The sequence below is a fragment of the Dipodomys spectabilis genome, unplaced genomic scaffold (assembly GCF_019054845.1).
Source record: "Dipodomys spectabilis isolate Male_0828 unplaced genomic scaffold, ASM1905484v1 ptg000053l, whole genome shotgun sequence".
In the NCBI taxonomy this organism is placed as follows: Eukaryota; Metazoa; Chordata; class Mammalia; order Rodentia; family Heteromyidae; genus Dipodomys; species Dipodomys spectabilis.
In genome coordinates, this window is record NW_024870730.1 from 2,098,478 (window position 1) to 2,113,249 (window position 14,772).

A 14,772-nucleotide genomic window follows, 5' to 3' on the forward strand; every position below is an offset into this window, starting at 1 on the left:
TGCTTAAAAAGATACACTAACTTCCTTTTAGTTATTTTCAGAAGGTCATATAGATCTGTAGAACTTCAAGTGGTCTACTTAGTATTTTAAAAACTCAACCATGTTGGTTGTACTTAATAACAATGAGATAAACTTAGTTTCAAAATTAAATGATCATACTCTTTCTTCATATTTTAAAAAGAATAGTGTTAGGGACATAACCTACATAAACCAAATGAACAAGACACCTTAAGATAAGGACAATTGAATACCACCACATATTGTCAGGCTCAATTTGTTTATTTTACCATCAAGATGTTACTTTAAAAAAAAACATTACATATGGATGACTTGAGATTCCACTAAAAATTCAAATTCCTTTTATAAATTTTGTATATGAGCATTGAATAACCAAATATCACATTTATTGGTAAATTGTACTAAAGTGGTAGTTGGTGAGATAATATTTTTTCTCTTAGTCTTCAAATTTAATCTCAAAGATAACTTTGACACTATAAAAGAAATAATGACACAAGAAATGTCCATAGTCTAATAAGTAGCCACAAGTCCAACAAATATTTGTCATGAGTACCCAGCCTTAGTGTACTAAGAAAATAAATTGTATGATATTCTGAAGTCTTCAAAATTTAAAAATATTTAAGAAGAGACAGTATGGGTTATCAAAATATTCATTTCTGTAATAAATATTTTGAAATATTTACAAATATTTCATCTATACATCTTAAGTACTATCATCAAATAGAAACAATTATGTAATTAAATTTCTGATTTCAAGAAGTCAGTATTCATGTTTGCAATGCCAAGGAAGACATTTTCAACTATGTTTTCCAACATAGTTTAGAAAGAAGGTCAAGTATTTCAAATAGTAGCACAATATGTTCCTTTGTAGCACTATTTGAGATATATATATATATATATATATATATATATATACATTTTTTTTTGCCAGTCGTGGGGCCTGGGCATTGTCCATCAGCTCTTCAGCTCAAGACTAGCACTCTACCAGTTGAGCCACAGCACCACCTCTAGCTTTTTCTGCTAAGGAATCGAACCCAGGGCCTCATGCATGCAAGGCAAGCACTCTACCACTGAGCTACCAGCCCTTGATATTATTTTTTAAATGCCACTTTTTTGCACTATGTATTTACCAATAAAATTTAATAAACCTTTCAGGCATTAAAGAGAATATAAACTCACTCCTATAGGTTCTATGATTAAGACAATAATTTTGTTTTCCATTAAAACAAAAAAAGATGTTTACATACAAATAAACTGATAAAGTGCTAGAAGAGTTCAAAATGCTAATTTATACTAGGGCTAAAAATTTACATACAAATTACAACATATATTCTCTAAAATGATTTTATATATATCCTCATATTTTAAACACGAGGAAATTATAGAACTAGAAATATAGAGTTCAGGTTAAGTCACAAACTTTACAAGAATAGTATACAAAAGCATTTATACAAATGGCTAAATGTTTTAAAATACAAAGAAAATTGTAAGTTTCAACATCTTTGAGGTGGTACATATTCTCCTAAAGACTCTGGGACAAGGCAATAAAAGACTCCTTATGAATACTATTAAGTGGTATAAAAGAAACAACGTCTTTTCATACATTCATTATTATGGAAAAATGAAAATTATTTCTAAATTATTTCTAAGACAAATTTAACAACAAATTTAGTAGATATTTAAATGAAATATTCAAATTTTACTCCCTTGTTTGAAACGCTTAGGTAACTGCCTCTTAACATTTTCATCTGTTGACTTCGTTTTTAATTTCTAAATAATTTCTGATTTTTGCTTCTTCATAAAGTAACCCCTCCCACTAAACTAACTGCAGTTAAATTCAACAAGTTTCTCCTTATTCAGAAGTAGAAATAGCCATTCATTCAGAAACTGGCTACACCTGGATTTAAAAAAGAAAATCATGAGGATGATCAAGAGTCCTTTTGTGAAATATGCTATATTTCACAAAAATAATGCTTGTTGTGTGATGAATGACAGAAGACACTGGGAGCCATACTTTTAAGCATTCTCCTTGGTTTAAAAGATAACAACGCCCCCCCCCCCAAAAAACACCCACATCATTTCATTTGTGTTTTATCATAACAAAAATAAGTCTTTTAAATTGCAAGAAAGTAATATTTACCTTTTCTAACTGAGCGTTTTTTTTGGATTTGTATAAAAACTCTCCCACTGCCACAAAAACTGAAAGCACCAAGCCGGCTGCCAGAACAATGAAGATGCCACCGATATTCTGCACCCCCAGGGCACTGGCCTCCTTGCTTTCCTCCTCCGGACAGCCATTGCCTCGCCACCATTTCTCTTTCATCATGTGCAGCTTGCCTTCCTCCTGCAGCTGAAGGATTGCTATGGTGATTTTGTCTCGATATGGAGAACCTAGAAAAGGAGAGCTTAGGTTAACTATTTCCAGGGAAACAGAATTCCCCAATTAGAGGAATCGTTTGCTGGCTGGGATAAAGCAGAGCTAACCGAGAGGATGAAGGATGGTGAATAGGGTCGACATACTTTCTATACACATACGAAAGTGGAACACAGAGATATATTGGGACTGGATACGTGTGGAGGGAGGAGGATGAGTTTGATATATGCAGTCATAACAGGCAGTTGCATAGCTCATGAAACTAAAAAATGCATGAAGCGGGGAGAGTTGGCTTGGAAGGGATGGGAGGGAATGATGGATGAAAGAGGTGTGACATCTATATTGATCAAGATGTATTTATAAACGAATTTGCCTAATGATAACTTCTTTATATAACCACAAACATAATAAAATGTCATATATATATATATATATATATATACATATATAGTATGTATATATGGACTTTGTCAAAATGAAACTTCCTTGTACAGTCAATTGATGTTAATAAAAATTAGAGAGAGGGTTGAAATGAGGAGAGGAGAGCAGAGATTTCTCCAAAGATTTGAAGTGTACCAATACTGAGCAGAAAAAATAACAGCCAGAAAAACACAGAAATGTACTAAGATTTTTAGACAGCCTTTCTTGATTTTGTTGGGTAACCTGGAATGTTGCCTTGAAGAAAAAACAATGTCTCAATCATTAAAGACAAGCACCTCAGAGCAGTTGTTCCTAGACTACTCACTGAGTAAAAATTCTCAAAGAAGATTTGTTCATATCCAGATATAGCCCAATGAAATAACCTAAAACTGGAGTCCAATAAAACCTTTTATTTTAAGGTATAATGTAGGAAAATGGGTTTTCCAAGATTAAATAAAATTATACAGTGTAGTCATGGTTAAAAGCTGAATTCAAAGATGCCTAATGTTTTCCAGATATCTGTGACTCCATTTGCTATTTATGGGGATAAACATCACCGGTTGTTTAGATGTAAGATGTAAAATATTCAAAAATAGGAATGGTGATCTAATACCTAATACATGGATCTTAGGATTGACACTGAAGTTTTTTTGTTTGTTTGTTTGTTTTAGTCATTATGTGCTTTAGGAAAATATTATTGTCAGTGAAAGCAACAATATGAATAAAATGTAATATTTGTTTACGAGGGTTTTCCTATGCACTTGAAGCTACATCATAAGTAATCTTTAGTAATAAGATGTCCAGAAGCATAGAAAAGTATTAAATAGCAAGTATGGTTTAACACTTATCCCAAGAGATTAGTCTTATTATCCTCTCCCCCCCAGAAATAACCTGCATCTGAAGTTTTATTGACTTTGCTAGAACACTATATGTCAAATTCTATTTTTCTGCATAAATGTACACAGCAAGGTTTTCTACTTACAGAAAATGCTAAATATTTCAACTTTTATTTAATGCGGCCTGTGATTATATCTGCATATATAGATGTTGTTTGGCAAGAATAGATAAGTTGAAAGAAAGGGAGAATCAGATGAAGTAAGTTTCCTGTTGGAAAAGCACAATCCTTACTTCATTAGAAAAGATAGAAGCCATTGCTTTCTGTAAAACACATATCACAGCTTTAAAAAAAAAAAAGGAGCAGAACCCATTTCATGTAATTAGAACTGCCTTGCAATTTTCATCTTTCAAGAATTGAACGTTTTAAGGGTATTTCTTTTGCCTGGTTTGTATCAAATACTAATGCTCACTAAGAATTCACCTATCCTTCTCAATTTCTGCAAATTTAGATATTTTCCTGGATATTTTCTTTCTCTCCTGATCATAGTTCCACCTGATAGGCACCCTAATTCATCCACTACTATTTTCCTGTCTAGATGTAACAAATTCCCTAAGATTACGATAGAATTTCTTTGGAATGAAACATATCAGTCTCTGTGTCTATTCAATCACCAAATCCATCTAATTATCCATCCATCTACCCATCCAACCATCCATCTACCAATCTTTTCAAATTCTGTGCAATTATGTGCATACTCAGAGGAACATTATATCTGATTAATAGCATTCCTCTGTTAATATAAAAGCAACCATCTTATGTATCTTGCCTTTCTGATGTAATAACACAACAAATTAGGTCTATCATGTTGAACCATGCTTTTTTCTACAGTCATTAATCTACAGTAACTAAATTAATACAGTTCAATAGATGGGTCAGGCCAGATGTGAAGTCAGTATAGTCAAGTCTTATTCTAAAATAAGCATTCTTCTTCTTGGCTTTGGTGTTTTGTTTGTTTGTTTGTTTTAGCTCATGACCTCATGTTCACCATGGCTTAAATGTTCACCTGGTACACTACTACTTGATCCTCACCTCTGGTCCTGATCTTTGCCAGTTATCTGAGGAACCAAAAGTTCAGACTAGTTTCCCAGGTAAGCTTAGAACGCAGCCTCCCTGAGTAGGATTAAAGGTGTGACCACTGGCATCTAGTTCCAAATAGCTGTTATTACTATTGTTTTTGTCCTCAGGAGACAATATTCAATTTATAAGGGGACTTCTTTTATGTAAAATTAGTTTGTTAGTCTTGGTTTTTCAGTTAGAATCGCAGTATCTGAAATAAAGTGTGGTGAGAGTATTTGTAACAAATGGTTGCATCTGCGTAATACAAAAATGTAGGAATTTTTGTGGAAACACAATTGTAAGAAAGATGATTGTGGTGACTTTTTAGTTGGGTAATAGGCCAACTGAAAAAAAATGTAGAAAAAATCTCAATCCAGTTAAGTATGTTGTGCCTGCTCTTTTCTATCTCCTGACCAATATTGAAAGAATAATATATTATTGTCAAATTACCATAATTACTCAGCTGCATTGGGATGTTTGTGCTAATATCTTCAAATAAAATATTCAGTGTTTACAAGCACCAAGCAACCTACTAAAAGCTTCACTTCTCAGCAAATGACAGACATCTCTTATTTTTGTGTCAGCTGAGCTTCCTGTTACCAGTAATGACTGTGAATATTAAAATATTCCATGGCTAGAAAACCTCAGGACACTTTCCTAGATATAGTAGTTTATGATTCATATTTGACTTATCAAGACATTTAAAATTAATATGCATAATTTTGAGTTTTTAACAATACACATAATCAATGTCAGAAAATCACTAAAGTTTTACTTAGCTTTCTGTCATTTATTTAGTTCAAGGTTTTTTTTTTTAAGGAAAGGTGTTTCAACAATGAATTGTTATGTCTTCTATACAATTCTAGCAGAAGTCAAATGTGGACTATAATTTCATCAGATTGAGAAAGCTCAAGGACATCTGAGATGAAAAAGCAAAGATATCTTTCATTCTCCTTGTGCAGTGAATAGCCATGCACTTAGCCCTAATGAAGTGGTCAGTCATTAGTTAGTTCGATAGATGTAGGCTAATTTTTTCTCTATACCAATTCTATAAGCCAGCAAGCAAGAAACTGTCAGCACTAAAGGTAAATTTAGAGAAGCGAATGACTAATACAGTATGCTTGACTTAAGAAAAGGGTGTTTTTTTTTTTCCTTCAGAATACTGTAGATCTAACAGGTAAAGAACTGAGGGAACTATCAATATGTCTTCTATCACCAGCACTAAAGCAACTTAACGTGGACCCTCACATGCTCTGAGAGCAGACAAGCACCGTGAATGAAGAAATGTACACAAGTATGTGGAAAGGTGCAATGTCCAGAGATGATGAGGTGCACTCCAGTTCCAGTTTTACTAAAACTCAGAACTTTAATAGAGGTTCCATATGTTTTCATTATTATGGAGATCATTGGAGATATTGGTTTGAAAATTCTTTATATTTTAAATGCAAGCTAGTATGCAATTTGGGAAAAAATCATAAAGAATAAGCCAAATTTAGCTCTAGTGTCTTCATTATGCAATCTCTGACATTTAGTTTTTCTTATACTCTTCCTTTTCTGAGAATTTAATCATTTAAACATATTCTATATGCATAGTAGTGAACTATTATTTTTCCTAATTATCTGTTTTTGCAAGTTAACAAATCCAGTCTACATGGTAGAAAGTGTTCTAATTTGCAAAGAAAGATGAAATAGACAGAGGAAAAATGGAGGGAAAGTAGGGAGGGAGGGAGGGAGGGAGAAAGGAAGGAAAGAAGAAAGGAAGGAAGGGGTGAGGGAGAAAGGAAGGAAGGAAGGAAGAAAGAAGGCATGTATATTTAGTTGACTGAAGTGTTTTCATGTGTCAAATGCTTAAGGTCCAAAGCATAAAATGAACCTTCCCTCCTCAATTAATCCTCTTCTTCCCTTCCTTCTCTCTCTTCAGTCCCACTGTTCTCCCTTTTCCTACCTTTCTTCTTTGTTGTTTCCTTCCCCCCTTGCTTTTTTTCTTCTCTTAATCCTTTCATTCTTGCATTTCTATCCCTTTCCCTAGCCTTGTCTTTTCCTTTTCACTCTTTCTGTTACCATTTACTTTTGTTTTCCCTTTTATTCCTTCCCTCCATTCCCTTTCTTGAATTTCATTCCCTCCTCTGCTCTCCTCCCTTTTGTCCTATTTTTCATCCACTTTCTTCCCTCCCTCCTATCAATTTTAAGTGATTTACTTTAAGAATGCAGCACATGGGGCTGGGAATATGGGTGTGTGGTAGAGTGCTTGCCTAGCATGCATGAAGCCTGGGTTCGATTACTCTGTACCACCTAAACAGAAAAAGCTGAAAGTGATGCTGTGGCTCAAGGGGTAGAGTACTAACCTTGAGCAAAAGAAGCTCAGGAACAGTGCCCAGGCCCTGACTTCAAGCCCAGGACTAGCAAAAAAAATGCAACACACCTGTAGTAACCTAATTAATTCTAAATTTTAACCCAGCTATACACCATTTACTGATATATTCATTCTAATGATGACACTTAAATTCTCTGTACAAAGTTACAATTTCATGTAGCAACATTACTTGAATCTGTCTACATAATATAGGAATAATCAAGCCAGTGCAAGCCATATTGCTTTAAATTCTCAGACTTATTGAAAGCTTTTTGTTACTATTGTTCAGCATGTTGTCTACAATGTGCTTTAATGAGACATGCCAAAAATCAGTCTTTTCATACTGGCAATTTCCCATCCATACTCATGAAAGTTTCTTTTCCATAGCAGATTTTTGCATGGTTTGATCAATAAAACATAAGCAAGGGAGCTGGAAGTTTGAGGTTCACCTCTATAATATGAGCTTCTTAGGAAGATAAGATGTAGGGATAAGATTGGAAGTCACTCTCAGTAAGAAAAGTCTTCTAGACTATTCCAATTCATCCAAAAATACAGGATTGTCAGTGTGATAGCGCCAGTTGGGAGAGGAAAAAGCCAAGCAAGAGCTTGAGGCTGTGAGTTCAAACCACAGTAGAAGCAAATTAAGTAATTAAGAAATGAGGTGATTTTTTCCATCAATATCTCTTCTAAAACTCATACACCAGTATTTTCCGAACCTGTGTTTTGTCACTTTGGGGAAATGTATCTGGGTTTCATTATGAATGACTTCTTGATCAAAGGATCCTGAGTAGTATTATAAAAAATTATATATATTTGTTGCAATTTTGCTTAACATATTAGAAGACTAAAGACTTCCAACTATCAATTTAAGGACAAAATAGAAAAAAAGACAAATTTATATATACTGTACAATCTTCTTAAATTTAGTATCTGTAAAGTGACTCATCAATTATTATGCAGTTGATTAATTTGAGACATCCTTTCATTATAAGAACCATGTGCTAACTTAGGGACTTTCAGTGCACAATTCTTCATGTTTGTAGTTGTTATAATAGTTACTTTTAGGGAAATAAAATTTTATTGCATCTATTGATGACCCCCAATATTCTTTCAAATTGAATTTTCACTTCCTTAGAAATAATAAACTCTACATATTGTAAGCCACTGCTTACATTTGTTCTCACACTCAGAAAGAGGTGATTCCTTGTTAGATTTTTCTGCTTGGTCTCATCCCTATTTCCTTCTCCCTGTCTTTGAATTCACACGGTGTGGTACTAAAGCAAGCAAGTTGTATTTCCATCTCCTGCTCCATGGTTTCACAGACGTTTATCCTATGAGAATTGGTATCAAAGTGAAGACTCTGCCTGACTTCCAAGTTTCTAGAAGATTACTTTGAGAGGCAAAAGTTATAAGAATTATTTAATCCATGCATATGCCAAAACTCATGAAACTATTTTTGAAAGAAAGAAAATTACATGGTTTTTGTTCTGCACTTAGCCTCTAAATATTCTGTCTGAAGTCTATCCTGGAACTGGTGACTCACACCTATAATCGTAACTACTGAAGATGCAGAGATTCAGAGGATCACAGTTTAAAGCCAAACCAGATAAAATGTTGGTGATATCCCATCTCATCAGAAAAAAAAAGTAAGCATGGTATGTGTATCTGCCAACAGGAAGCAAAATTAGAAGGATGTGGTCCAAGAAGGGTTAGACCTTATCCCAAAAGGTATTGGGTATATGACTCAAGCATTAAGGACTAGCAAGTACAACCCCCTCAATTCAAACCCCAGTACCATAAAAAAATACAGATACAAAAATAGTCTAGCCAGGCATAGGGGATTCATGACTATAATGCTAGTAACTCAAGAGGCCAAGACCAGCAAGTGGCAGATCAAAGCCATTTTTAATAGAAAAGTTTTTTAGATACTATTTCCAAAATAACTAGCAAACCCAGGTAGGGAATCAACCCTCAAGGGATGAATGCATCAAGAAAATGTGGTATATACACAATGGAATTTTACGCATTTGTTCAGAAAAAATGATACTGTACCATTCATAAGGAAATAGAATTGGAACAGCTGGGACCTGGTGGCTCACATCTGTAATCTTAGCTAAGCAGGAGGTTGAGATCTGAGAATTCTGGTTCAAAGTCAGCCCAGACAGGAAAGTCCATGAGACTCTTATCTCCAATAAACCACCAGAAAAGAGGAAGTGATGTCATGATGCAAAGTGGTAGAGCACTAGCCTTTAGCACAAATGTTCAGGGACAGTGACCAGGTTCTGAGTTCAAGCCCCAAGACAGAAAAAGAGATGGAAGAGAAGAAGAAAGAAGAGGAGGAGGAGGAGGAGGAGGAGGAGGAGGAGGAGGAGGAGGAGGAGGAGGAGGAGGAGGAGGAGGAGGAGGAGGAGGAGGAGGAGGAGGAGGAGGTAGTGGAGGAGGAGGAAGAAGAGGAGGTGTTGGTGGAGGAAGAGGAAGAGGAAGAGGTAGTGGAGGAGGTGGTGGTGGAGGAGGAGGAGGAGGAGGAGGACTTGGAAAAATTATGTTAAGTGAAGTAAGCAAAGCCCAGAGAAACAAAGGTTGCATGCTTTCCCTCATTTGTGGTAGGTAAAATGTGCCTATAAATCTATACGTATATACAGGTAGTATGCAGATAGTTACAAATGAATTAACTGAAGCATGATAGCCTCTATAGACAGCTCAAATAGTAGAATCTTCTATAAAGACTAGGTCAAAACCCAACAAAATATGTACCAGGAAATGGGTGCAAGCAAGAGGAAGGCTGAGGTGGGGGGGGGGGCGGTTAGATGAAGGAAAGGTGAAGCAGGTCAGGTAATGCAGTCAAGAATTAGTTATATATACCACAAAATTAAGAAAAGGAAAGGAAAGGGAGGGTGAAAAAGTTGAAGGATGACATAAAGATGCATTGTATTCATAAACTGCTTTGTTAAATGGCAACTCCTTTGTACAGCGACTTAAGATAATAAATATTATTTAAAAGAAAAAGAGGTCATCTCCTCAAAAAAATAAAAATAAAGTAGATTAACTCAGACCTTGAATTCAAATGTCAGCATTGGAAAAGAATAGAAGTCTAACAGGCTTTTGGGTATTATTCACATTCATAGTAACACACATTGTCTGGTTGATTTCCAGAAGGCTTCAGGTTCCTTTATCTTATATTTCTTCTACAGTCAGATATTATAATTATATTATGTGTTGATCATGATCAACATGTAATGGCCTAGTACTAGTGTTCTGTTGGAATTTGGAAATATACATTTAGAGAAGTAAAATATTAACATTAACATATCTTTGAGATTGTTAATATTCCAAAATAGTTTTCGCTCTGAAATAGTCATTTATATATCTGTAGATACATAATTATATCATAAATTTTTTCTATGTATGTGCTAATATTGGGGCTTAATCTCAGGGCCTTGTGTTCTCATTCTGCTTCTTCACTCCCAACACAAACTCTACCACTTAAGGCATATCTCTGCTTCTGGATTTTTGCTTGTTATTTGGAGTTAAGCATCTCCTAAATTGGTTTGTTTTGAACTATGATCCTTAGATGCCAGTCTTCCAAATAGCAAGGATTATATATATGAGTCACTGGTCCTCAGCTTTCACCATATAGAATTCCAGAGACTTTCCTCAAAACAAAACAAAACAAAAATGAAAATACCTTGTTTCTCAACTTTGAAATATTTTAGTCTGATAAGTATTTTCATATATGCAAGCATTAAATTTCTTTAAATGTCTGGTTTGCACCAGACTACTTGTCAGTGTGAGTAAAGTAAACATTCAATATTTGCTTCATTTCATTCAGCATTAGCACAGGGCCCACCACAGGGCCCCACATTCAGTAAACGTTTACAAATGAAGAGAAGAAGCCAAGAAATGGTTAATTATTATAATAGAGCTAAAATATGCCAAATTTGAATTTCAACATTGAGAACCTCACACATTCATTAAATTAATGGAATAGAATCTATAACACATTTATTTAACACATCTGGGGTTAGATACTTGAGTAAACAAAGGTGACAACCATACTTATAAGCTCTTTTACTTATTTCAACAATAAGAGTTTCCTTACACAATGCTTTATTAAATCAAAGCTGTGGCAGCACAAAATGGTCTGAAGGTATGTCAGAATCATCAGCTTTAGACATAGAAAAAAGTTCTACTGGCTGTATTAAATTTTATGAAACAGGTTCATACTTCCTAGGCTGAGTACCAAGGACTCTAAAGGCACAACAAATTTTGAGTGCTTTTTTGAGATTTTTCTTTTCTAAGCATTCTTTCCATGATAAAATCTTTTAAGAAGATCAGAAAATTTTGAGGAACCTCCATACTGCTTTCCAAAGTGGTTGAACAAGTTTACACTCCCACAAACAATGCAGTAGGGTTTCCTTCTGGCCCCATCCCCTCCAGCATCTGTTGTTATTAGAGTTCTTGATTATAGCCATTCTAACTGGAAAATGTGTTATATATACACAATGGAATTCTATGCCTCCATCAGAAAAAAGGACATTGCCCCATTTGTCAAGAAATAGAAAGACTTGGAAAAAATTTTATTAAGTAAAGTAAGCCAGGCCCAAGGAAACATAGGCCCCATGGTTTCCCTTATTTGCAATAACTAGTATATGTATGAGACAAGCAGAAAAGGTCAGATAAGTTGATGTCAGGCAAAATGAACCCACAGGTAAGGACTCAAGTGGTTTATTTTCTTGCTATTGTTTTTAACATATTTATAGGGTGATTTTTTTGTTGCTTTGTAGGCCCCTCCCCTATGGTAAACCCTTGTTTTCACTGTATTTGATGTTGGTATAATTTGTGGAGGGGAAGGGAAAAAACAAAATGTTTAAATAGGGACACAGGTGGACCCATTGCAACAATGAGATGTACAAGTCCTTATGTTGAAAAAAGAACTTTACAACTTTGGTGTGGGGAGGGGGAGCTGGGAGAGCAGGGATGGTAAGTGGAAACTAAAGAGGAGATAACAATGCTTGATAAGAAATGTACTCATTACCTTGCTCATGTAATTGTAACCCCTCTGTACAGTATTTTCACAATGAAAAAAAAAACTTATATTAAACAAAAGATCAGAACCATGCACATTCTCTTAGTAGTGGCTGAGCTTTATTATCCTTCAAAGCACCTATATGGTCCATCCCAAGAATTGCTAAGTCCAATGCAATATTTAAATTTCAGATTGCATTTTATATCACTGAATTTCCATTCTCATATTTTCATTTATTTTTTAGTGTGGGGCTTGAACTAAGAACCTGGGCACTGTCCCTGAGCTCTTTTGTTCAAGGCTAGCACTCTACCATTTTGGGTCACAGCTCCACTTCTGGTTGTAGATAGTTAATTGGAAGTAATAGTCTCATGAACTTTTCCTGCCTGGGCTGGCTTTGAACCTCAGACCTCAAATGTCAACCTCTTGAGTAGCTAGGATTACAGGCATGAGCCATCAGAGCCCGGCAGTCATTCTGTTCTAAAATTTTTACTTTAAAAAAACATTGACATGCAGATTTGTTTTTGTGGTATACATGACATTATGGAGTTTATGTTTTGAATAACTTATAGCTAATTAGTATATTCACTGCTTCACAGTTAAATGTTTTTGTGAAGAGATCATTTCATAACCACTGTCAGTATTTTTTCAAGTACAAATAGCACAAATGCATTCTATCAGTTATTAGAAAACATTATTAGAAAATCCTTTAGAATTATTGTACTTTTTTGTCTTCAAATTGACAGATAAGACAGCATGTGTTTATCATGTACAACATGATGATGGTTTGAAGCACATGTTTATTTTGGCATAACTGAATCATCCTTGGCCATACATATATTCCTACTCAAATGCTCTGAATGTAATAAACTTATTCTCCTTGCCACTCGAGTATGTTGACATTACTATATCTATTTGAAGAGAAGGGCAATGAGTCTCAGGGTAGGGCCATAAATTTTCCTAGTATTTAAAAAAAAAAAAACAAGGATTTTTCACAATTCATCTGAATATGAAGGCCCAGGATACTCTGCATACTAAGAATAAACTTAACACCTCGATTTGTTGGAGTTTCTAGTAAAAGTGATTCATTGTACTTAGTCAGCTTGATCAACTGAAGGATGACTGTCTGGCACAGTCAGACAGGGATAATTTTAAACAGAGTTTATATCCATAGCCTTGGACTAAATGAATTAAATGATCTAGTCTTTGTGTATAAAAGATATCCATACTAGCCCTCATGTTATGTAAATTATCTCTTTCCTCATTGTGTGGATACCATTTGGTCATCATTTATAATATTAATGAAGGCTGTTTTCACTGGTGCTCTCAATTCATCAAATTCCCCTTGGAAGCTTTCTAGATTCTAGCATGCCAGAGTCTGTAGGGAGTATTTGTGGAGTAGGCAACACTTATTGAGACCCTCATCTGTTTTCACTGACATGCAATCTAGATTTTAAAAATTATCCCAGGAATGCACAGCTTCTACAGGTATAATTTGACTTAAAAAATTCAATTCCTGAAAATTATTAGATCTCAATTTATCCTTGGCAAAATCACATCAATAATTTTAAAATTATGCTGCTTATACAAAGACAAAATAGAATGCATTTTAATGGCAGGATTGACCTGCAGAAACATGAATAATTTGCATCAATTTTTGTGCATTATGTTAAACTAATGAAGACAAATGTATGCATTCATTTTAGTAAAGTTGAAAAGCTGAAGGCCGGCAATTTTATGCATCTATAATGATGAATATTACAGTACTTATTACATGATGAATTGGGAATTCTAGAAATGGATGGTGAGTAAAACCAGGAGGAAACATGCTTCTCTTGCTGATTTCGAGTTTTTTAAACCCTGCCATCTGCCTCAAACAAAAAATATTCCTCCTTGGGTACCAGTTTTATGTCTCATACTTTATCAAATAATGAGAAATAAAGATATAGTACATTTCATGTATGCAACATTGGAGAATAAAAATAATGAAATGTCACATTATTCAAATGTCAAAGTAGATCATTTCCACAATAGTCAATGGTATAACCCTTTCTTACATGTTTTACTTTAGGCTGAGTATGGATAAGGACGTTCTGATGAACTAAAACTTGCATGAGACTTATTAACAGGATTACTCTCACTATGCACACTTTATTATAAAGTATTATTGATTTATAATAATTATTTCTGGCTGCTCAAACAAACTGACTTAAGAAACCAATCAAGCCACAGGAAAAGCAAACACCACAAGCTGACCAGAAACTCCACTAAGACACTGGTTATGGACACAGGGGAGATACAGGATCTTCCCATTGCCCCCCACCACCACCAAAAGAAAAAAGAAAAAAAGAAATCTTTTTTGTACCTATTTTTAATTTTGATTTTTTTAATTGTTTTCTATTAATCTTTTTTACTCTCATAATTTTTATTTTAGGTGTATACGTGTGTGTGCTTTTTTAAATCTCTTCTGATCTTTTGTTCTGTTTTATTATTCTTTTCATTTTTTTCTCTTTCTTTTTTGCGTGACTTAATTGCTGTTCTGCTCATCCCCAGATACACACCTGTCGTCAATTATGAGACTTTATACCCAACTGGATACACACTTAATCCCGAAATTTATTACTCAATTC

General features: G+C 34.5%; 1 protein-coding gene across 2 annotated transcripts in view; it reads right to left on the bottom strand.

The window, feature by feature from the left end:
- Window positions 1-14,772, bottom strand: part of Grik2 (glutamate ionotropic receptor kainate type subunit 2) — a 564,289-nt gene that overhangs the window by 12,011 nt on the left and 537,506 nt on the right. For both annotated transcript variants that reach the window (XM_042679550.1, XM_042679551.1), the window contains exon 15: window positions 2,159-2,409. In XM_042679550.1, the coding sequence (XP_042535484.1) occupies window positions 2,159-2,409 (251 nt within the window). The remainder of the gene's footprint in view (window positions 1-2,158; window positions 2,410-14,772) is intronic.